Source organism: Vicugna pacos, chromosome 17 (genome assembly GCF_048564905.1).
Source record: "Vicugna pacos chromosome 17, VicPac4, whole genome shotgun sequence".
NCBI lineage: Eukaryota > Metazoa > Chordata > Mammalia > Artiodactyla > Camelidae > Vicugna > Vicugna pacos.
In genome coordinates, this window is record NC_133003.1 from 19,334,568 (window position 1) to 19,359,712 (window position 25,145).

Sequence of the window (25,145 nt, forward strand, 5' to 3'; positions counted from 1 at the left end):
ACTATCAAGGAGTTGATGGACTGATGGCACCTAAAATAAATTCTCACCCACTAAAGGTCTGAGGGCCTAAAAATAAAACAGCCTTTGTAACTCCTTTTATATTACCAATACCCTGCACTCTATGGGGCAGGGACCTTCTTGCTCAATAAAACCTAATCTTAAAGATTGATCCTTTTTAATAGGGGCTGCCGCTACTATCCCAAATATTATTCCCGTTGCTCTAACATGGACCCAACAGCCACCTGTTTGGGTAGAGTAATGGCCCTTCCTGAAGAAAACTACAAGCATTACAAAAATTGGTTTCAGGACAACTAAAGTTGGGTCATTTAAAACATTCTACTAGTCCTTAAAACACACCTGTTTTTATAATTTAAAAAAATTTAAAAAATGGAAGTTATTGCAAGATTTGCATGCTATAAATGCTGTAATGCAACCTACGAGACCCTTACAAAAGGGGCTACCCAGTCCTTCACTTATTCTTGACTCTTGGCCCTTACTTGTTATTAACATAAAGGATTGTTTTTTTCTCATTACCTTTGCACAAAGCTAATAAGAAAAATTTGCCTTTACTGTTCCTACCTATAACAATGAGGAGATTCCTAAACATTATCAATGGAAATTCCTTCCTCAGGGTATGAAAAATAGTCCTACTATATGTCAGCAATTAGTAAGAACAATTTTAGAAACTATACGTCAACAATTTCCTCAGGCATATATTTTTCATTATATGGATAACATTTTACTGGCTATAAAAAACAAACCTAATCTCCTTCTATTTAAAAAAACTGTTACAATTTTACAAACTAAAGGCCTTTTTGTTGCTCAAGACAAAATACAAAAAATGCAACCTTGGGAATTTCTTGGGATAACTATTAACACACAAACTATTAGGCCACACGATATGAAATTAGATATCAAGCCTTGTATGACATTAGTTCAATTGCAACAATTGCTAAAACATATTAACTGGATCAGACCGTTTTTAGGAATACGTACAGTCCAATTACATCATTTATTTCAGTTGTTAGAAGGAGATAGGGAACCTACCTCATTACATACATTAGCCCTTAAAGCTATCAAAAATTTTAAAAAGGTTAACGAAGCTTTAAACTGTCAATTTTTACAACAGTTGCAACCTAAATTACCTATTATTCTTATTGTTTTAAATACACCTCAGACACCTACAGGGGTGCTTACATAAAAAAGGGACACTTTATTCTTATTAGAGTGGATTTATTTGTCTCACTCATTAACTCAGGCCTTAACCACTACTTATCATGTCTATGCTGATATCATAAAGCTCAACATTGCTGTTTACAGTTAATGGGACAAAATCCTCAAAATATAAATTTACCATGTACTGCCAGCCAATTCCAAAATTCTTTTATGAGAAATAAAGATATCCAGACCTCTTTAAAAAATTAGCTAAAAAAAATTGCATTTAAAAAATATTCACATCCTCTGTTACAATTTTATAGACAAGTGCCTCTAAAATTAATGACTATTATTTCTAAAAAAACTCTTATTGCAGGCAGTTACATTGTTTATTAATAGTTCTGGAAAAATGTCCAAAGCTGCCATTGCATGGTTTAATGGGAAACAATGGTGTTCAAAATTTACTACAGGACATTAAAGTACTCAGATAGCTGAGATTGCTGCAATAGAGCTAGCCCTATTAGAGAAATCTAATAAACCTTTGAATATAATTACTGATTCTCAATATGCGGCAAATGCATTGCCGTTATTAACCACTGCTATATTGCCTCAAACACCCTCAAAAATACGTTTGCAACATTTTTTAAATATTAAAAATTTGCTACACAATAGACAATATCCCTGTTTTATTGCTCACATGCGATCTCATACTAATTTACCAGGACCATTGTCAAAAAGCAACAATTATGTTGATAAAATAGTATCTAATTACGTTCAAACCCAACCTGCTATTAGTAAATTTATAAAGGCTAAACAATTTCATGCCTTACACCACTGCAATGTCCAGGCCTTAAGAGCTATTTATGCTATAACTTAAGACAAGCAAAACAAATCATACAGGCATACTCACAATGTAATCAATTTACAATTGCTAAACCAAATTATAATTTAGAGGACATTAATCCAAGAGGTATTCAGAGTAATCAAACTTGGCAAACAGACACCACCTTGTTTCCCTCCTTTGGGCGTTTGATATATATCATGGTTTCTGTGGACACTTTTTCTAATTTTATACATGCCACATTGCATACTAAATGTAATGCCCACAACGTCATTTGACATTGGTTAACTGCTTTTAATGTTTTAGGTAAACCCCACAAAATTAAAACTGACAATGGTTCTGAGTTTTCTACAAAGATTATTTCAGTTTTATCAAGATTGAAAAATTGACCATACTACTGGTATTCTTATAATTCCACTGGTCAAGCTATTGTTAAATGATGTCATCAAACACTAAAGTCTTATTTACATAAATTAAAAGGGGGGAATAATCATATAATACAAGAAAGCCATAATATATTACATCATGAACTTTTTACACTTGATTTTTTAAATCGAGGACTAAATAGATTTACCCAGTGTTTATAAACCCACCTTTAGATGTAAAAAGAAAAACCATTTACGGATATTTGGGAAGGGCCTTTTGATATAAAATGTTGGGAGAGGGGGTCTTTATGTATTGATACAGGTGCTAGATTAAAGTGGGTACCCCAGAAGAGTGTTAAGAAGTTCATTGGAAAGGACAGCTGAAGATGGGTAAAGTATGGTTCTACACCCTTATACTTACTTCTTTCTTCTTTGAATGTTTGCATGTTGAGCTTAATCTATCTTATTGGGCTTATGTTCTAAACCCTCCTTCATTCACACCTTTAACTTGGTGGCATGCAAATCCCCTTCTTGCCTCTAACGATTCTGCTTGGACAGGTGGCATATGGATACCTCCCGCGGCAACGCAAGAATATCTGCGCAGCAGCCAAACATTGACACTATATTCTCACAATCCACCTTTATGTATTGTATATAGTAAGTCACATACTGATTGTATTAATCTACAGAAGCAATTGTACTTGTATTATCAACCTAAAAAGGGAAATCAAGCAGCTAATTTAACTTTTATTACAGCTGTATCAACTACTACTTAGGAAATTATGAATGTATCACAAGTACCACCTCTTCCCATGTGTACACTGAAAACTCATTGGAGATATAAGTTTTATTCTGTTCAATGGTCACTCTGCAGGATACAGTGTCCTCATGATAGCTCCTTGTTCAATGAAACTCTCTTGGATTGGGGGCCCCATGGACATTTGTTGAGTAATAACATGTCTCTTCAGTTTGGACAAAATTCTTCAGCACCAATTACTTGGAGTGAACGTGGACTTTCTGGACACATTTTACAACTGTTTGATGGCGACACTATTTTCAGTTCTATGCATAAGGCCACCTGGAGACTCAGACTGCCTTTTATTGACAAAATTCTTTATCATGGAGACTATGTTAATGGGTCAGGCAACTATTGTATGTCGTTAATCACCATCTGTTTCTGATTCTGTAATGATTTGCACTACACAACCTTACGTTTTAGTTTGGGGTCCCTTCCCTCCTAATGTTTATATCATCAATTTATTTCCTCCTTTCTGGTATTCTGATTGTTTGACTCATAAAAATATTAGTGACTATAATGTATCTTATGTTATGCTACTAAAACGATGAGCTCATGTATGTCTACCAGTTACCCTGAACAGAACTTGGTCTGATAAGCAAAGTTTATATGTGCTATTAGAGTCTTTCAAGAAAGGCCAAAAAGATTTATACCTACACTCATTGCTTTTATTGTGTTGGCTATAATCATAATTGCCATGGCTGCAGCTGCTACAACAGTTCTAGTATCCTCTATTAATACTGCCCATATGGTTGAGAAGGTTTTGACTAATGTAAATCAAGAGCTACAACACAGGTTGACATAGATCGTGAAATCATGGCTAGACTACAGGCTCTTGAGGCTGCCGTAGAATGGACTGGAGAACAACAAGAAGCATTATCAAAAAGATTAAAATTGAAATGTGACTGGCAATTCTCTATGCAATATGTAATTCCTACTCAATATAATAAAACAGAGACACCATGGTATAAGATTAGACAACATTTACAAGGAGCATTTAATGATTTTTTGGGGAAAACATATTAACTTTTTACAAGATCAGTTGGAGACTCAATTACATAATATTCATGATGCTTTTGCACAAAAAGTATTTGAGCAAATTGAAAATGGATTGCATTGGCTTAAGCCTGAAAATTGGTTTAATGGGCTTAATTTATGCATTTTTATTAATATTGGCATGCTTATATTGATCTGTATTGCCTTGTTATATCTTTTAAAATGGATATGTAATTTACATAAGCAACAGGAAGCTCAACAACAAACTCTTGTTATGATGGGATTGCTTGCTTCCGTGCAACAGGATTGTTTCCTTGCTATAAATAATAAAAAGGGGGAATATGTAGGCCCCCACCTGAAGGCTCTAGAGAATAAGCCATGAGCTGATAAACAAGCTGTGAGGAATGTCACATATCCAGGCTGGATAAGAAATGGCCTACTTAATGTATCCAGTATGGACAGCTGGATAGCCAATGACAGGTAAGATCCTCAGAGGAGGACAACCTAAGACAGGCACAGCCGGCTGGGTAAGAGGTGGCCTACTTAATGAAGTTTCGCACGAACGTTCAAACAACCTGTCCTTGATCATGTAACATCCTGTGCTTACTGTAGGAGCTTGGGGACCTAAGTAGTTTAAGATTATTAACATTGTTATAACTTAGATGATATGTGAGGCACTGTGCATGTCCTATATAAATCCTTTTCTAAGAATCAAAAACAGAGAACTGCTTCACTTCTCTCCGCACGGTGTTCGTGTATACATGATATTGCATAACCGACACACTCTATGTAGTATGTATCTCTCTAAACAAAATCTACTTTTACTCAACTGTGGCTCGTCCTTCAATTCTTTCCTGTGCAAAGCCAGGGACCCACACTTGGTGAGGCACATCCCAAAGGACTCAACTGAGACCTGGGACAAGGCCCTCCTCTTGCCCCACATTCATTTCTCCTGCATCATTTCTTTCTTTCCTTCTTTCTTCACATAACAGCTTTATTGATACATGATTCACATGCCATACATTTCCCCATACAAAGTGTAAAATTCACGGATTTTTGGTACATTCTGTGAGTTGTACAACCACCATCAAAATCATTTTAGAACATTCTCATCATCGTAAAGAGAAGTCCTCTACCTACTAGCCATCACTCCCGATTGTCCATTAACAACCCTCCTTAGGCAATCACTCACGAATCTGCCTTCTGTCCCTATAGATTGTCCTATTCTGGACAAATGGAATCAAACACTAAGTGGTCTTTTGTGACTGGTGTCTTTCACTTAGCCCAATATTTCTGAAGTTTCTCCATGTGTATTACATTTTTTATTGCCCAACAATACGCCTTTGTGTAGACATACTGTATGTTACTTACCCATTCATCAGTTGATGGATATTTAGGTTGCTTCTATTTTTAGCTATTTAGGATGAATACTGCTATAAACAGTCACAAGTTTCTGTCTGGACATATGTTTTCATTTTTCTTGGGTATATAAGCTATGTCATGTAAAACTGTGTTTAACTTTCTGAGAAAAGGGACTGCCACACTGTTTCTCAAAGTGGGTGCAACATTTTACATGCTTAACAACAGCGAGACTGGGTTCCAATTCTTCCACATCCTTTGCAACATACGTTATCGTCTGTCCTTTTGATTATAGCCATTCTAGATGGTGCGAGGTCGTATCTCATTGCGGTTTGATTTGCATTTCCCAGCTAGCTGTTGTCAAGCATCTTTTCCTTTATATATGTTCTTTGGAGAAATATCTATTCAGATCCTTTATTCACTTTTCATCTGGTATTTAATTTTCATTGTAAGTTGTAATAGTTCTTCATATCTTCTAGATACAAGTGTCTTTCTAGGCATGTGATCTGCAAATATTTTCTCCCTTTCCCTGGGTTTTCTTCTTACTTTCTTAATGATATCCTTTGAACACAAAAGCTTTTACTTGGTAAACTCTAGTTCACCTATTTTGTCTTTGGTTGTTAGCATTTTTGGTGTCATAGCTCAGAAGGTTTTGTTATCCCGAGGACAAGCAAGGACACTAGGGTGGCTGAGCACTGTGTGTGGTGTGAAGGGGGAGTGGTAAGTCACCAGTGCGGGGAGGGAGCAGTCAGACCATGTTGTGTTCCTGAAAGAATTGGGACACTACTGAAGGGCACTGACTAGGTCGACTTTACGTTTTTTCCCTAGATACTTGGCTGTGTTGTATAGAGGACACCTGCAGGAAGAGAAGAGGTAGCACCAGGAGGAGTGTTGAGAGTGTTTTACTGTGATTTGGTGAGGATTTGGAGCCAGGCTGCCTGACACCCAGGAATGTGCCCTGTGCACTGGGTGAGTCTGCGGCAGATGCCTGGACGGGTGGACGTCGGGGGACGGCAATACAAGACATCCCATTGGGATGTGAGGAGAAAAGAGAACTGCTATTTATATTTATTTTTATACAATACTTTTATCTTCTTTAGGGGGTTATTCTGTGCCTAAGACACTAGCACAGTAGAACACATATGCAATAACAAATAAATGAACCTTTGTATGTTGGACGTACACGCCCAGCACTGGAAGTGACAGCAGCCTGCAATCAGACGCATACAGACCTTTGCTTCCTAGTCGATCCTGCTGCCTACCTTTCAGAGGAGGAAACACCTGCCCTGTGAGGGACAGGGGCAGCTCTGCCCAAGCATCTGAGCTTGGTATCCAAGTGCACCCGCCCTCCCTCGACTGCTTTGGGTTTGCTCCACATCACCTTTCCTGCCTCTGCTTCCTCTTCTCCCTCAGTTGATCTCTCTTCAAAGAGCCTTAGAGTTGCTGGGGCTCCTCCACCCTTTCACTTCACATGAACCGAAAAAACACCGAGATGTCTTTTCAGGAAATGTTACACATCAAAACAGAGAGGAGCAGAGAGCAGGTAACAAAAATTATTTTATGAAAATAGTCACTATGAAGAGTCTGGGAGTTCACTGTCCCTGGTCTTCACCCAAATGTGCTAGCGCTGCCCTCCTAGGTCTCCTTCCTTTAAGTCTTTCTCAGTGAGCACCACAGATGCCTCCTCTTTTTGCCCTTTGCACACCCACGTACACAGGTGTGAGCACACGCCACGATCCACGGCTCCCTCTGCTCTGTACCCATCAATCCTACGCCAAGGTGCCCTGTGAACTTGGTGCTACTCGATCTCTACAGCATTTATCTTTGGCTTCCTCAAGGGAGAGAAAGTGAATATAGCTCAAGAGTACCTGTCAATTTTTTTGATCTCTTACAGTGATGATTTTATAACAGTTTACAGATTTATGTTCCATCCAGCATTTACTGCTTGCCGATTTTGAGGGAGAGAACACAGGTTAGGAACAGAATGCAGAGGTGAAGATTCAAACGGATCTTGACAGACTGGGTCACTGAACTGAAAAGAACAAGATGAGGTTGAAGAGGAAGGTAAACTCAAGCTCTGATATTTAAAACATTACTCACACACGAGAACGAGATGGTAAGATCTGTGATGGACAGCAGTTCAGGGAAGACAGCTATCTTGTGACCAGGTCGTCAGTGGAAAGGGCTTCCCTTACAGCTAGGTCAGTAAGAACCAACTGTGTGACACTTGCTAGAAAATTCATTGCAAGGATCTGATCATCTCTGGGCTTAGAAAACAGATGGACTCCACTCCCTGAGCTGTCCTCCCCAACTCTTGGGAAAAATGACAGGAATACTATGGATAAATTACCCTTGGGCTAAATGAAGAGCCAGTCTGGGAACATATCCACAGACTACCACAGATACAATCCAGCAGCCCCTGACCACTAAGTAGCTGCTCAACTCCTCTAGATGTGGGTGGTTAGAAATAAGATCACCATTTTGATCCTGGCCTTTTCCCAGATGCACTTCTGTTCTCATCATCTGTTGTCCAGTTCTTAGGTCTCAGGCAGGTCAGACTGGCTCACCCTGAACAAACTCATCGCTTCCTTGTGACTACACAGAAGAAAGCAAGTTCTCAGCTAGTAGAGAAACACAAAAGGGGCTTGACAACCTTCCCAGGAAAGTTTCAACCTCCAAAAGGGTCAAATATGGCCCCTAGCCTTGAAACATCCATCCCCATAGTTGTCAAGAAATTATCAAAATGAATTTTCAAACATTAAGGACATCTTAGGATCACATGTCTGAGTGGAAAGTGCCATCTCCTAATTGACTGGATGAGCAGTTCTAAGAAGGATGGAAGTTGTGACCTCGGTTGGTGTCAGTGGGTGTGAAATGCTATCTCCCTGCGGTTTTAAGTTGAATTTTGCATTTCCTTAGTGAATAAACATGTTAAGTATCTAGTCATACATTATTAGCCACTCATAAATTTTTTTGTGGAATATCTGTTCAGATCTTTTGGCAATTTTTTTATTGGATCCTTTGTTTTCTTACTACTATATGAGTTCTTTGTAAATTCTGGACACAAGTCTTTTATCAGGTATGTGTTTTGTAAATATTTTCTCCCACTATATTTCCTGTCTTTTCAAGTGCAGAAGTTTTGAATTTTGATCTGATCCATTTTTATCAACTTTTTTTCCATTTACAAACCGTGCTCTTGGTGTTGCATCTAGGAAATCTGCCTAGCTCAAAGTCTAAAGAGTTTCTGCTATGTTTTCTCCTGAAAGTTTAATTGTTTTAGCTCTTACGTTTAAGTCTATGATTCTATGTGCTAATTTTTATCTATCATGTAAGGTGAGGATCTAAGTCCATCTTTTGGCATATAAATACTGTCTTAATATGAAACATTTTTCTATGTTAATGTTGATAACAACTTAATATTCCATTTCACGAACATACTATCAATAACAGGATCCTGGTAAGTGTTAAACAACTGTCTCTCAAAAGAAACAAAAACACAAAAACTCAGCAGCCCTGATATGCAGCATGGCCAGTTTCCCTGGTGTAAATACTCCAGCCATGTTCATTTTCAAGGTACCAACCAATGTTACATACCTTATCATGGAGTTGGGGAGAGATCTCACAATTGGTTCTTGTGATCTGCTACAAGCTGCCTGCAGCACATTACTGAATCTATTTAATGAATACCCTGAGATTTTTTTGGTTTTTTGTTTGCTTCTTGTTTGTCCCTCTTTCATTCTCAACATACAAAAGGTGCCCCACAAAGCAGGAAGACGCAGACTATTTTATTCACTGCTATAAATGAATGCTGGCCCCTCAGGGAGTTTTCAGTTCTCCCCCATAATAAGCACAGCTGTGGGCAACATCCTTGCAGCCTTTCTGTGGTCACATTTAATAATGGCATCATCCTTGCTTCCTGGGGAAGATGAAGAACTGAGTTTTGACAAAACAGAAGTACAAAGCTGCTTGAACTTCTGCAATTTTGGAACACACCTATTCAACATTTAAATTATGGAGCAGACTTCTCCTTTTCTTTTCTCCCTCTCAGGAACAAGTATCGAATTAAGCAAATGCTGTAAGGTGAAATCAATGTCTTGACAGGCTGCTGGATGACTCAGATGTGAACGGCTACAATGTGTCAGCTTCCTGAAGGCATCAGGGATGTCAGAGTTATGTGAGGAAATTATTAGAATGTGACACTGTTTCAAAGAAAATGCACCAAACTAACTTTTTGAGGAAAGGTTTGTTAAGAAGTGAAAATGAAAACAGACCCCCCCACCCCGGGGGTGTAGACGCTTTTCATAGACAATGGTTATTAAATCCCTGCTTGGAGCTCTGTGGCGATCCACACAGCTCTACCTGCATTGTTACAGGGCGTGAAGGGGCAGAGGCCTGGAGGACTGGAAAGGCTGAGGGATGAGAGTGTGAGGGGACGCTGGGCACTGAGCAGTGTGGGGACAAAATGATTTGAGCAATTATCACTACCAGACAAGGCTTTACCCCAAGCTTTTATAACTACTACTATCTAAGCTATCCTTTTTGATGAATAGGAAAAGAGCAGCTCAGAGAGATGGCAAAGCCCTTGCCCCGGGTCTCCCCGCACTGAGATATCTGCTTTAAATCTGATTTAACATGAGTCCCCCCCCAAACAGAAAACTCAGACTCAGTATTTTCTCGAGGCTGCATGACACGCAGATGGCCGTGGGCTCCTGCAGAGCAGGACCACCCTGTGATGTCCAAATCCTCGCACAGCATGGAGATCTCACTACACTCAATTACGTCTGAGCAGAGTGACAGTTATGGACTTAAACATCAGGTTTCTTTTTTCAAGATTTTACTCAGGTAATTTCATGGTAGAAGGCATTAGTTATGCGCTGCGTTGGTGTATTATTTGAAGTGGCTACTTGAGGGAGGAGTGAGTGTGCCACGGAAGGAAATGTGAAATTAGCCAACATCACGGTTTCTCATTGCCCCTGCCAATACTGAGTCCTCTAAGTGTGGAAAAATCAAAATCAGTTCCATCTGGTTGGTGTTTGTCACCCTGTAGTTATTAGAATCACCTTTTTTGATTTTTGCTATATCTTCTCATGTTATATTACTTACTTAAACAATGTATTTACATAAAGTTATTTTCATTATAATAGCAATTCCTTAATGGTCCTAAAGATGAGTCAGGAGCTCTTCTAAGCACTTCAAATGCATCAACTCATTTAGTCCTCATGAGCACCCCATGAGTAGATGCTACTATTCTCCGCATTTCAAAGGCAGAGTCTCTGAGACTTCAAGTAAGTTGCCACAGTCACACACCTGGTTAAAGACCTAAGTAAGACATGGAGTACTATTATGCCAAGAGAGGAAAACACAGGACGAAATGGGAAAACACTGTTTCCTAAGGATGGGAGAGGTAGCTTATTTAAACAGCAGAAGCCAAAAGACAAAATTGATTATATCAAGGTTAAGGATGATTATCCAGCAAAGGAAGCTATACATGAAGTAATAAACGGCTGAAACAATGGCAGAAGTTATTTGTAATGTCTAAAGCATTAATAAAAATCCAGAATATACACACATATCTTGCATATCAGTAAGAAATGAGAACAAACCCAATAAAATTGCTCAAAGACACGAACACATAACTTAGAAGAAACTCAGAAGCCTACCAAGTATGCAGAGAGATGTTCTAACTCATCAGTAATCAGAGAAACATAAAGTGAAACAACTTAGATTGTCACTTTACTTGCTAGACTGGCAAAGATTAGAAGCCAGGACAACACCAAGTGTGAGTAAGGATGTGGGGAAAGGAACCTTCAAGCACAGTTCGTGGCGATGTAGACTGAACTCACTGACAACTCCTTTCGCAGTTCAAGTCTGTATGAGGCTATTGCAGCGTTATGTGTAAGAACAGAGAGTCGGGCAAGTGGCACACTGCATGCTTAGCATGCAGGAGGTTCTGGATTCACAGCATCCTCATAAAATAATTAAACAGGTAAACCTGCTCGCCTACCTGTCCCTGTCCCTGCTCCAAGGGGAGTGAGTTGGAGGCAATCTTGGTGTCCATCCCTGGGAGAGGAGGTAAGTAAAATTGGAAGATATACTCTAGGGAGTATTGTGCAGCAGATAAAAGACATGGATTGGGTATTCCACGAAGCTAAATGGATGGGCTTGCGAGCCAAGGGCTATGATGAAAAGTAAGGAAGAGATATTATTTCCTAAATTTAAAATGCTATGCAAAAACAATGCATTTTTTGAACACCTAAAAAGAAAATGAAATAGACTTACCGTAAAATACAGCATTTCCACTTCTGGGTGTACATCCCCAAAGAATTGAAAGTAGAGTCTTGAAGAGATATTTGTGTTACCGAATGCAAGTTCATTGGCACAACCTACAGTGAGGCCAAAAAATACCCAAATATCAGAGTTTGGAGCAGAGAAAGGTTTTTTGCTGGGCCAAACAAGGTGAACTGGGGCCTCATGCCCAGAAAACTCCAAATTCACTGAAGGGTTTCAGCTGAGCTTCTTTAAATGCCAGGCTGAGGGAGAGTTGCCCCAGGGTATCTGATCAGCAGTACACAAGTCTCTGGTTGAGGGCCATCAATCATTAGGCTCCAGAACGTCTGGTGGCTACATTCTCATGATCATCAAGTACTTAATTTCTCCCATTTGCTGGTGGGTTTTGCATCTGAAAAGCTCAGAAAATACCAAGGAGATACTGTTCTCTGGGTACTTCAGACAGGAGCTACAGCAGAGGATATGGAGGAGGGGTCTCTCCTGGGAAGGCCTCAGAGGGTCCTGCTCAGGTACATTTGTACATTATTGTACAAACAGCATTATTTACAACAGCTACAACGTGGAAACACTCAGGTATCCACCAACCAACGAATGGATAAGCAAAATCTGGTATATACATATAATGGAATATGATTCCGCCTTAACAAGGAAGGAAATTCTGATACATGCTACAACATGGAGGAAAGTTGAGCACAGTATTAGTGAAGAGGCCAGTCACAGAAAGACAAATACTCCATGATTTCACAAAAATGAGCACCTGGGGGGAGAAAGGAATGGGAAGTGCTGTTATTGTTTAATGGGTGAGGAGTTCCAGTTTAACAAGATGAAGAAGTTCTGGAGACGGATAGTGGTGATGGTTGCACAGCATGGGGACTGTATTTCATACCATTGAACTGTCACTCAAATAAGGTTACGATGGTATCTTTTATGCATACTTTACCACAATAAAAACGGGGGGAGAAAAGAAAAGAAAATGATACACATTAAAAACCTCAGACTGGGACTTCTGCTTTGGGTCATTCAGTTTTTCCCATTCATCTCTGGACAGACATTTAGGTTGTTTCCATACCTTGGCTATCATGAATAATGCCGCTATGGACGTGGGAGAACAGATCTCTCTCTGAGATAATGAGTTCCTTTCCTTTGGATATGTGCACACCCAGATGTGGGGTTTCTGGATTACATGGTAGTCGTATTTTAATTTCTTGAGGAAACTCCGTACTGTTTTCCACAGTGGCTGCACTAATTTACATTCCCTCCAACAGTGCAGGAGGGTACCCTTTTCTCTACATCCTCACCAACACTTCTCTCTTGTTTTTTTGATAATAGACATCCTAATAGATGTGAGGTATTTCATTGTGGTTCTGACTTGCGTTTTTGGGATGAATAGTAATGTTGAGCACTTTTTCATGTAGCTGTTGGAGATTAGTATGTCTTCTTTGGAAAAAAAATCTATGTAGCTCCTTCACCTATTTTTAATTGGATTATTGTTTCTTTGCTATTGAGTTCTGTGAGTTTCTTGCACATTTTGGATATTAACTCATTATGAGATTTGTTGTTTCCCATTCTGTAGGTTGCCTTTTCATTTTAATGATAGTTTTTATTTCTCTGTAGAACGTGGAACCTCATGTGTCAAAAAGTAAGAAAGTGCTCAAAAAAGGAAGGGAAGGCATAGATAGCACAAGGACATAGGATCAAACTTGAAGGAACTCCCCCTAGATAAATCTGGGACAATTTGCACATCGAAATGTGTAAAGACAACATTAGACTTTGTTCTACTGGATAAAAAAAGGAACAAGAGGTCATGATGACAAATAAAAACATGAACAATACTGACATGAGGGAGAAAAGAAGCTTTTAATTTACAGTAAAATGACAACTAATAATGGTCACTTATTAATTAAGAAGTCCACAAAACTTTACAGTGGGGAAACCTGGTACGTATCTTCTAAAACAAGTGATAAAGTTAAACATCTTTAGTCATGAGACAAGTTGGCACCAGTGTTAAACCATACTGAAGTCACAAAAGGCCAGATGGATTGTTTTTGAATGAGTGAAACTAGAAAGGCCTGGCAACTAAGTAAAACAAGTAATTCTGGAACGTTGGGATGATAAAGGACATTATTTGCAAAGCGGGCAAAGCTGGAAAGAGGGCTGTGAATTATATGATGATATGTGTCAGTGTTAGTTTCCTGTTTGATTATGTGGAATGCAGCTTTGTCTTAATAAAACCATTCTGAAGTACTAAAGGGTGACGAGGCATCCGATTTGCAAATTGCTCTCAAATGGTTCCAGAAACAAACTAGTATCTTTAGGTCTAATGTGTCTGTCCTTCGGGAGAAGGAGGGAGGGAGGGAGGAAGAGAATAAAGAATTTAAGGCAAATGTGGTAAAAGGCTGACAACAGGAGAGTTTGGATGGGGGAAGATGGAAGCTCTTGGTGCTATGCATCCATCCTTCTGGAAGGGACGGGTAGGAGAAAACAAGAAGAACAACAACTACAAGGAGGTGGGGCAGGAGCCCCTTGAACCAGGAGCAGGGAGGGGACATGATGGGAGGAAGGCAGGTGGGAAGGGCTTGAGGGAGGTGTCTGAGTGACCAAGGAGGGGCACTGGCAGGGGGAGTCTGATCCCTTATCAGATAGCGTTAGGGAAAGATGGCCCCACTTTCCTTCCTTTATCTCATTTAACCCTCAGAACAGCCCCATGGGGTATACACTACTCTTAGCCTCATTTTATAGACAGAGACATTGGAGGCTCAGAGAATCATCCATTCAACCAGCATTTTCTGAGTGCTTTCTATGTGTCAAACTTACTGAGGTTACACACAAACATGTTCAGTGTGACTGGATGTGTGTGAGTGTGTGTGTGAGTGTGTGTGTGTGCATTTAGAAAACAATACTGGAAGGACATGCACTAAGATACGACTGTGCTCAGAGAGGCTACGTTTGCGCAGTGGAATTGCAGGTGCTTCCATTTTTCTCCTTTGGGCTTTTTGCCTGTTTCCAGTTTTCTGCACTGAACATGGATTGCATTCATAACTAGCTTAAAAATAAGTATTATTTCAAACGTTGATGGAGGATGTTGTGAAACATTCCTATGATATTGTTCTGAATAAAATACTGTATTTTGATGCAGCACTGTTTTACCCAAGTGTGGACAAACGTTTCTTGATTCCATCAAGCTCCCTTCTCTTCCCACTGCAGAGACGGTGGGCCGGTTTACAAGGGAGTGCTAACATCCACTTGCTTCCACATTTCCCGTGTGGAATCATAAGCCCAGTGTAATGTGGCCTCTTCCTCCTCCGACAGGAGTTTCCTAAACCTTCCTGACACCAGCTTCTTTGCATAAAGACAGCAGGAGCATCCAGTAGTTCCCTGACTGAAGCGGAAGGTGACTTGGTAAGAGCACAAAAGTCTAGTGTCCAAAAGAGAGAGGCCAGCTCAATGGTGTGACTGTGTCGTAGGGTGGGACACCCATTTGCTTAGGGTGCTTCCTACTGATGGAGTCTTTCCTCCCCTGCTGCTGCCCTGGCACCACAGGCTCGATGGCAGATTTGCCCGCCCAGCCTGGGCTCGGGTGGGTCCTGCACCTGCCACTGCACCCAGCTGAGGGCTCTGTGAGAACAGTTTCTCTCCTGCATCCATGTCTCCCAGGGCTCAGAGAGCTCGCTTTGAACGAAGCAGCTCCTCGGTCACCGTTGCTGGACTGAACTGATTTGTGCAGGGATTCAACGGGGAAATGGAGGAATGAATTAGGGTGCGTTCCTGAGGCAGAATTCAGTGCAGGCACTAACACCAATGGTTTGAAATGATTTATTGACCTGGGAAAGTGACCCCAACATACCGTTACTTAAGACAACAACAGCAGGAGAGTGAGTGAGTACAGCTGAAGTCTACCTCGGCTATAAACATACATATGTACAGGAGAAAAACATACTAAAAGAAAAATACATCTACGAATGGACAGTGGTTGTCCTTAGGTAGTGGGATTATGGGTGATTCAGATGTTCATTTTTTTCCCCCTTTGTGTTTTTAAGCTTTTCTCGAAAATCATTTTTCTTATTAAGAACATCATTTTTAAGGAAACATACATCTGAGGCAAAGAGGAAGAAAGACACAATGGACAGGAGGTCCTTGGTGAGAGCTGAAGTGTTAAGGATCTTTGGGATAAATGAGCTTGACTTAAGGGCCCCTCAAACTCTGGCACTGGCAGAGTGCCCACCCTTCCTGGTAGACATTGTACCCCCACTGGCCTCAAACCCCGTCAGCTTGCAAACCAGGTCATGGTCCTAGTGGTGGGTCCAAGGTGGCAGCCAGCCTCTGATCCATAAAGCCAGAAGGACTGGATGGAGAACCAGAGGAGGAAAACCAGCCCAATCTCCTTTTGCCCATTAGCAAATGCCTCAACAAAGCTGTCAGAATTAACTGCCCTGCTCCTCAACTTTCAGGGAAGGGAGATTCTGAAAAATACCTAGGAAGAAATGAATGGTAAAAGGAAATAATGACATCATTCCCTGTATGGTTATTTCAAGAAGTACAACATTTGATACATTAGGTCTGTGTCTAGCCCACTGCCTGAACCGTTGGATTAATAAATATAAAGATCTCTCTAAGGGTTTTCTTAGTTCCACGGCCCATAGCAGTTCCCCAATCCTATTTCCCATCAGGTCTCAAGTTCTTGCATCATGAGTTCTAGTTTTCTCCGGGTGTCTAGGATGCTACAGTCTGCAGTGGGGGTGAGGTGGGTGGAGGTGGCTGCTGGCACCTGACAAGCTCTGGGCTCAGAGTGGGGTCAACTATGAAAATCACTATTTCCAAGTCATTGCTGATGGGGCAGCGGTGGGGGATGCTCAGCGGCTTGGCTTACAAATGTTACTGTTCACAAGTCTGAAACTTTGTTGGGACCAAGACCTTCCCTGTCATCTTTTGTCCCACTCTTCTGCAATGTACCATTTCATTCATTGATCTCCTTTTACCAAAGAGACGACCAGGGGGAAACTCAAGCCCCACAGGTGATATAGTCTATACTGCCATGAAGCTCCTTCAACCCTGCGTGGCTACCACTCCACGGTGTGTCAGGCGTCAGAATCCAGCCAGGAGGGACAAGCCGTCTCGTCTCCAGGCAGCATGGCTGGCAGGTTACTCTTCCTGGGTCCTGGATCACCCTCCAGGGGGCTGAGTCAGAACCCATTAGAGAGTTCATGCTCCCCTGTGGAGGGGGACATGGAGCTGACCCTCTCCAGCCTCTCAGTGGAGAGGAAGGGGAGCCATTTAGCCACTGCTGTATGGAACAACTGACGTAGATACCTGCGGAATCTCTCACCAACAAAGACGTAGATCACGGGGTTGACACAACAGTGGGTATAGGCAATCACCTCCGTCACTTGTATGGCCAGGTCCAGCTGTCTGCTCTGCTCACACTCATGGGTGAACAGGGAGTCTTGGAAAGCAGAAACAAAGACAGTTAGGTTGTAGGGGGTCCAAAAGAGAAAGAAGATGATCATGATGAGAAAAATCAGACGCACAGCTTTGGACTTCTTCTCATTTGGTCGTCTGAGCAGAATCTTTATAATCCCTGTGTAGCAGACGATCATCACCAACAGAGGTAACACCAGCCCCAAGATGTTCAATTTTAGAGCCTGGAACTGTTTCCACTTTTTTTTTTACATTTTTTATTGATTCATAATCATTTTACAGTGTTGTGTCAAATTCCAGTGTTCAGCACAATTTTTCAGTCATTCATGGGCATATACACACTCATTGTCACATTTTTTTCTCTGTGACTTATCATAACATTTTGTGTATATTTCCCTGTGCTATACAGTGTAATCTTGTTTATCTATTCTACAATTTTGAAATCCCAGTCTATCCCTTCCCACCCTCTACCCCCCACCCCCGGTAACCACAAGTCTGTATTCTCTGTCCATGAGTCTATTTCTGTCCTGTATTTATGCTTTGTTTTTGTTTGTTTTTGTTTTTTAGATTGCACATATGAGCGATCTCTTATGGTATTTTTCTTTCTCTTTCTGGATTACTTCACTTAGAATGACATTCTCTAGGATCATCCATGTTGCTGCAAATGGCATTATGTTGTCGGTTTTTATCGCTGAGCAGTATTCCATTGTATAAATATACCACATCTTCTTTATCCAGTCACCTGTTGATGGACATTTAAGTTGTTTCCATGTTTTGGCTATTGTAAATAGTGCTGCTATGAACATTGGGGTGCAGGTGTCATCCTGAAGTAGATTTCCTTCTGGGTACAAGCCCAGGAGCAGGATTCCTGGGTCATATGGTAAGTCTATTCCTAGTCTTTTGAGGAATCTCCACACTGTTTTCCATAGTGGCTGCACCAAACTGCATGTTTCCACTTTCTTAAGCTTTCATGAGGAAAATGAAGACTGCAGGAATAGTAAATGAATTCCCATTGGGTCTTGGAAAAGTGAAATCCTGGGACAGAAGCCAAGATAGCCAGGACCCAGATGACAATGCTGGTGATGATACCAAAGGTGATGGTCCGAGCCCGCAGGGCAAAGACTGCATGGACAATGGCCAGGTACCTGTCGATGGTGAGCAGGATGATGAAGAAGATCTCACTGTACAAGCCGATGAAATAGAGCCCAGAGAGCAACTTACACATGTGATCCCCAAAAACCCAGTCATCCTTCAGCTTGTAGTCAATCCAGAAGGGCAGTGTGAAGAGGAAGATCAGGTCAGAAATGGCCAGGTTGAGGAGGTAGATGCTGGTCATGCTTCTGAGCCTCTTGTATTGCATGAGAACTAGGACCACTAGGATGTTGCCAATCAGGCCAATGACAAATACCAGGGAGTACAAGGGGGGCAGCAGCTGGGCCCCAAAGGCCCTCGCCTCTGTCTTCTGGCAGGGGGTTGAGCCCCCATAGTCATATTCTGTGGTCATGTCATAGTCCTTCGGGGTGGCTGAAATTTCCATCCTGGCTTCTCCCACTGGTCAAGGGAAACCGTTTCTGTATTTACTTTGCTGTTAAAGGCAGGGGGCTCTGGACAACAAAAACAAGGCAGTGATTATATGTCTCCAAGCACTTGACAAGTGTTTACTGAGAACCTACTGTGTATTGTGCCCCGAGAAGCAACGCTGAGCAAGGGAGGCCCAGGTTCTCCCTGCCGTCATGCAACCCGTTGGCTAATTGGGGGTTTGGGCAACAAACAAAGGTGTGCGCACATCAGTAATCCAACTGCTTTGGCAGTGGGTGTTGTGAAGGAAAAGTCAAGTGGATGGAGAGCACAGACAAAGGGAGGCCTCACCACACTACTCTTGACCAATGCTTCCTGAGTGCTTGCCGTGGACTTGGCACTGGACTTAGTGTTACCAACCTTGATGGGGTACCATTATTGTTTACCATTTCAGAGGTGATGACACATAAACTGGGAATGGTTAGGACACTGGGCTGGTTGGAACAAAACCTGGAGCTCAAACCCAGGTGTGTCCACTCTCATGCCCATTCCTGACACCACTTGCTCCCTTTCCCCCAATCACAGAGCATGGCCCCAGAAGAATGCTGGGAGGGAAAATAGTCCTAGCTGAGAGCCAAAAACTTACAAATGGATCTTCAAGACTTTTGGGGTTAAAAGATTCTCAGCCAGGGCTGACACAGCGCCCTGGGGGCACATGAAAATGTATATATGCATTTTGATTGCCACAAAGACTGGGGGACACTAGTCATTTGGCAGGCAGGGACAAGGATGTCCTGCAATGCAAGAATTACCCTACAACAAACACCAATAGTGCTGCCACAACAAAACCCTAGAAGGCCAACCCCATCCCTTTGTAGATGAGGACACTGAGGGAAGTACAATGGACTCAGCCTGGCCCACGCCCCACTGTACTCTGTAATTACACAGGCAACTCTGCAGACCTCCTGTGACAGCTTTGAAGAGGACTCAAAGGCAAGCACAGGCTGGGAGGAGTGGCGAGATCTGGTAAGGAGAAGAGGGGTTTAGAGGAGGAAGGGCTCAGAACAGTCTTAAGACAGGAAGTGTGGCACAGTGACCAGGCAGAGGCTGCAATTCTGCTGAAAAAAGTTTTAGATATTTTTCCCCAGAGGTGCTTCAAAACAAAACTAAAACCAAAAAACCAAGAGATAGCTTGCCGTTTGTAGCACGTTCCCCCAGGCCCTGCTTTTTAGCTCTCCTTCCAATCCTTTCCAATCACTTATTGAAGATGCCTCCCCAAAGGGAGCACGATTTTAGTGTAACCTACCAGCTGTTGTGACCTTGGATAAGGTAACTGACCTCTCTGAGCCTCAGTCCCTCATCTGTAAGGTGGGAAAGTAAACCTTACCTTGCAGGGCTACTGTAAGACAATGCCTGAGAAAAGCCATCCCCTGGAAATCATCGGGCCCTCAGTAAATATTAGGGGATCTCCTTCCCTGCAGGGGCCCCTTTCTGAGGTGTGGCACCACCAGGAATGTCCCAGGCATCAATCCTATTCTGGCTGATGTACTCCACTCCCCTTGTCCCCCTGCCAGGTCTCTCTGTACTTAATCTGGAAGATGAATTCTGCTTGACGGTGATGGACACTGACTGTCCTACCCATTTGCACTACAGTTTGAAATTTCTAAAATGTTGCCACCGATTTGAATTGATTTGGCCTAAACAGCGATCCATAAGGTAGGTGGTATCTACAGCATAATTCCTGTCTTGAATCTGGAGCCTCCAGTGCTCTTCCTGCTACACTGCTTGATGAATGTTTCCTGCCTGCAAAACGCACATTACCGCAGTGGTAGGTGGAGAGGAAGGCACATGGCGCTGTTGGGCACCCTGACTTGGGGGGACTGTCGTTTCCCGTCAGATCCATCCCCGTGGCTCACTCCTCTATCTCTGCACTCACGTACAGCCGATCAAGCCTCCTTCTGGAGACACCCAGGCTGTCAGTCGCTAAACAAGCTGTGTCGGCAATTTCTGATTGCTGCTACCACTGCCAGTGCTGACAGCTCGCCTTGGCCGTCAGCACTTTTGGGTGGGCCGGCAGGTTACGGTGTTAGTAACAGGCAGCAGAAAGAATAAGCAGTGCAAGGCTGGGGGATGCTGGCAAAGGGGGCAGGCAGCCAGCTACAGAAGTCTGCCCTGAGGTCACTGCAACAATAGTCAGCCGTAGCCCTGGAGCCTGGAGCCTTCCTGTGCTAGCATCCTTTAGCCCGGGAGTTGAAAGTCTCTGAGGAGAGAAAGGGCACTCTGCAACAGTAGAAGATTCCCAGGCCTGGTGGCGTGCGGGAGCTGGCTTACGCTAATTCATTAAGAGCCAATGTATCTCTTCCCAACTCCCCATTCAGCACGTTGGTAGCTTGAAATCAACCATGATGGGAATATTCACACATGGAGATCGGCAAACACTAGAACTCAGGGTACTTTTTTCACGAGAGTCAGCTGTTAAACACTGTTAAACAAAACATCCGTGCCCCGCAGTCTGCACAGCCTAGAGTTGTCCTGGGGCCAGAGTCAGGACTAAAGAGTCAGTGAGTGGCACAAAGCCTGGTGGCAGGCTATGCAGACTTCTGGGAATTTCTAACTCTGAAAGTCTGGGACCCTCTAGATTTTATGGGGAGCAGTTGAAGGAGATACCTCCAAGTAGTCCCCGTACCCCTCTATCTTCAGAATGAAATCCTGACCTGCCTCTTTGTTAGAACAGAATGGATGCTTTGCAAAAAGTCAGCTGGCCAGCTCCCTGCCTTCAGGTAGGTGAAATTCCATCTCCTCCAAAGGTAGCCTGCAGTCCTGATTTTGAGCATCCTTGGTTCTAGTCTTCTTAAGAAACTGGTTCAGTATTAAATCATCTTTTCATCTGCAAAGTTTCTTCTAATTACTAGTTTCCCCCTTGCTACAATATCTTCTTACACCACCTCATTTGGGTTTTGTTTACATGGGGAAATTTGGCAACTAATTTCCACTTGAATAGCTTTCCACAGAAAGTGCCTCTTGTCTTTTAATACTAGTCTGACTTTCTTAATGAGTCACCAACAATCAAGTGTTCAAGAAAGCATCCTGTTTTGAGTAAACCCCCAAAAGCCAAAAAAATTTTTAAAAACCCACCCTAATTTACATCTAAGTACTGAGATATAAATCCACTCAGCCTCAGTATCTCTATATAATCCATTGCCTTACAGATGCATCAGTGGGTTACTTAGACATTTGCCTTGCCCTTGAAGAATCCCCGACATTCGAGACAGACAGGAAAAGAAGTCATATCCCGCAATGGGAGAAGGGCTACAGTCCCACCTGGCTGTGTGCAAACAACAGTGCCCTCAACAACAACTGAAAAGACAGAAAAGACAAGTGACGCTTACTCTGGTTTCACAGGACTGTGTCAAGCAATCTTTGTGTCTGGAGATCTTAGTCTTTATAAATTCAAAATTCAAGTTCATGATTGAATAAGATGTTCTCAGCTTCCTATGTGATGATGGAGATAGGACTCCCGAGTTCTCAGTCTTTCAGAACAACAAGAAGGGGACAACGTTCTTCTTTTTTGTATGGTCAGATGTCCGTCAATGGCCACGGCACCCCACAGTGGCCAGTTCTGGAAGGCCACGTTCTCTGAAGGTTTTTCTCTGCTCTCAGCTGCACTTCTCCCTGGGAAGGTCTGTGCTAAGGGCACTGGGTGGTGGGGTGGGAGGAGTTCAGCAGGGAGGGGTGGGAAGTGGGTGGTATAGGGGCGTTACTGGAACTTGTGAAGCAACTGAAGGGTTGGAATGTGTGTGTGGTGAGAGGGTAGGGTATGCAGTGGTTACCTTCAGTGAGCATTACTTTCTCAGGAGGTATCCTCTAACCATCTTATTTAAAATTGAATTTCCTCCCCCTCCCCACCCGAGTCATCTATGATCCCCTTCCTTGATTTACTTGTCACCAACTAACATATATATATGTATGTATTTTTTCACAATTAGTTATTGTCCACTGTTTTCCTCCAATGTAATGCCAGCTTCCTGAAGGCTGGAATGCTCCCTCTTCTGTTCATTGTGGTATCCCCACATAGCAGGGGCTGCGTAAGCCTTTTGAATCGATAAATCACGAGAAGTTCAGGGGCGGGATGGCTACCTGGTTGGTTAATAGCAGCTCTATAGCTTCATCCGGGACCCAGGGCTCTTTCCAGCTTTCTAACACACATGACCAACTCTGCTCATGGCCACGAGATGGCTGAGCTCACCCAGGCATCATGACATCTAACAGAAAAAAGAGCTGCCTCTTCCTTTTCAGTTTTTAGGAACAAGGAAGCTCTAACCTGTTCTGGGAGAAAACAGCCACTTGGGAAGCGGACTCTCTACAGTGAAACTGGGAGATAGCCCTTCCACCTGGTGTCCTAGGGCAGGGACTAGGCAATAGTGACATGGGGGTGAGCTCCTCTTTGTGGTTCTTCTGCTTCAGGGAGATGCTTAGCAGGAAGCAGGCACTTGGGGGCAGGATTTGAGAGGTAATGAACAAAGGGAGAGCATGTTATCTCCTCCCAGCCTCCTTCCTCTCCCCACAGTCTGCTCAAATAGGTCTCTGGCCTTGGTTCCTGCTGGTAGAGAGCCCAGGACGTGGCCACAGAGCCTGCGAAAGCTGGTGCCAAGGGCTGCTAAGTAGACCGTGGCCATTCTGTGAACTGAGTACCTGCAAGAACTGAGTAGTGGCTCATTGTGGGCTGAGCCTGGTGGGAAGGCAGGGAGTAATGAAGAGGTTGATAATGATCCTTTGAACTTCAAACTTAAGCTGCAGACCATCACATGTATGTATCTGTTACCTCCTCTATCTAGTCCGAAAGCTCTAAATGACACGGTTGGCTCTTCTGGTGTTGTTCGCTTGCATCTCATCATCGCATGTCTGTGAAATGCCCACTTTCTCCATCAGTTAAGGGGTCTCAAAGATGAGCTAGGCAAGGCCTGGAACTAGTGTTGACTCAAGGTGAGGCCTGTGGGCCGCCTCAGCAACATCTGGGATCTTGGTGGAAACAAAGACTCTCAGGCGCCACCCCCAGACCTGCAGAATTGGAGTCTCCAGGGGAGAGTGTTGGTTGAACAAGCCCTTCAGGTGCTTCTTGCTTGTGCTGGAGTTTGAGAATCAGTGTTAGATCCTTGTCACTTAAAGTGTAGTGGTAAGACCTGAGCACTTATCAGAAATGCGGACTCTCAGGCCCTACCACAGGCCCACTGAAGGAGAATCTGCTTTTTTAAAATTAACTCCTTCAGGGTTTTGTTTGCACATCACAGTGTGAGACGCCCTGGTCTAGAAGGTCACGGTCTAGTGGGATAGAAAACTGCTTGGTTTCAAGAGACGCCCAGGGGAAGGTGGGTGTTATCCAAAGTGCTCTGCAGAGACAGCGACACTTAATCTGAGACTAGAGAGATGAGCTGAAGTCTGTCCAAGAAATAGACAGAGGACCAGGAGCAGGAGATGGGTGAACAAACAGCCTGGCACACCCCAGCACCTTTCAGAATGTCGGTGTTCAGCACACATTGGTTGATGGGTTGTTGGATGGACAGCGCTCACTCACTGGGCTGCCATCTATCTGGGCTTAATGGAGACGCCCTGGGTCCTGGAGACAGACCCCTGACCTCACATCTGGTTCCTACGCTGAGTTAGTGAGGCTGTGGAGGAAGTCAGGCCTACCTGTTGCTGGTGGGAGTAGAATAAGTGGGCCGTTTGGCCCCGTCTAACAGAACTTCAAGTGTGTGCAGCTTTGGTTCCAACTCCACTTCTAGGAATTATCTTACAAACATTTACACATGTGGTGGAAGATAATAGGTTACAAGGATGTTCCCTGCATTATAGGGACTTAGGGATTAGTTAAGGCCTCAGAGAATACTGTGTAACCTTCTGTGTTGGTACAAAACACCCGCAGGCTGGAGTGAGGGGGGCAAAGACTGTGTGTCATGTGCAGGATGCTGCAGGCAGGTGAACTGGGGAGGTGCTGGTTGCTGGTTGTGAAGGTGCCGTGTCTGCGGAAGGAGGCACAATGAACCACTAACATTTGTGGTATCTGGTGGGAGAACTGGGTGGCTGGGGGAAAAGATGATCTTATTTTTCACCATGTGTTATTTCGTATCATTTGGCTTTTGTTTCAAGTACAACTATTATCTGCCTAGCAATTCTTAAAATGTGGTCCAAGAACTCCTGGCGGTCCTCAAAAACCTATCCAAGGGGTCCCTATTGTCTTCCTTTTACCAATTATGTATCTGTGTGAAGGCTGGTTTTCCTTCGTAGATTTTAACCAAAGCAACAAACACATCACGGCAGACTGGATGCAGAAGTAGCTGTGGAGATCCAGCCACTTTTCTCACTAAAATGTTTTCATTTTGGAAAATACTGTTTTTTGAAAGCGTTATTTATGGTA

General features: G+C 42.8%; 2 protein-coding genes across 2 annotated transcripts in view; one reads left to right on the top strand and one right to left on the bottom strand.

Annotated features, from left to right (window-relative positions):
* CCR3 (C-C motif chemokine receptor 3) overlaps positions 1 to 25,145 on the top strand; it is a 119,946-nt gene that overhangs the window by 65,743 nt on the left and 29,058 nt on the right. The window lies entirely within an intron of this gene.
* On the bottom strand, positions 15,600 to 18,763 carry LOC140686741 (C-C chemokine receptor type 1-like). The gene is made up of 2 exons (XM_072941122.1): positions 18,162 to 18,763; positions 15,600 to 17,445 (listed from the first exon to the last, which is right to left on the bottom strand). Exons 1-2 carry the CDS (start codon positions 18,750 to 18,752, stop codon positions 16,981 to 16,983), a joined length of 1,056 nt encoding a protein of 351 aa, XP_072797223.1. The 5' UTR covers positions 18,753 to 18,763; the 3' UTR covers positions 15,600 to 16,980.

Coding starts and splice junctions, on each gene's coding strand:
- LOC140686741 (XM_072941122.1), bottom strand. CDS start 18,752: ATGGAAATTTCAGCCACCCCGAAGGACTATGACATGACCACAGAATAT. Junction 17,446..18,161: donor GCTTAAGAAAGTGGAAACAT/GCAGTTTGGTGC, acceptor AAGTGGAAACAG/TTCCAGGCTCTAAAATTGAA.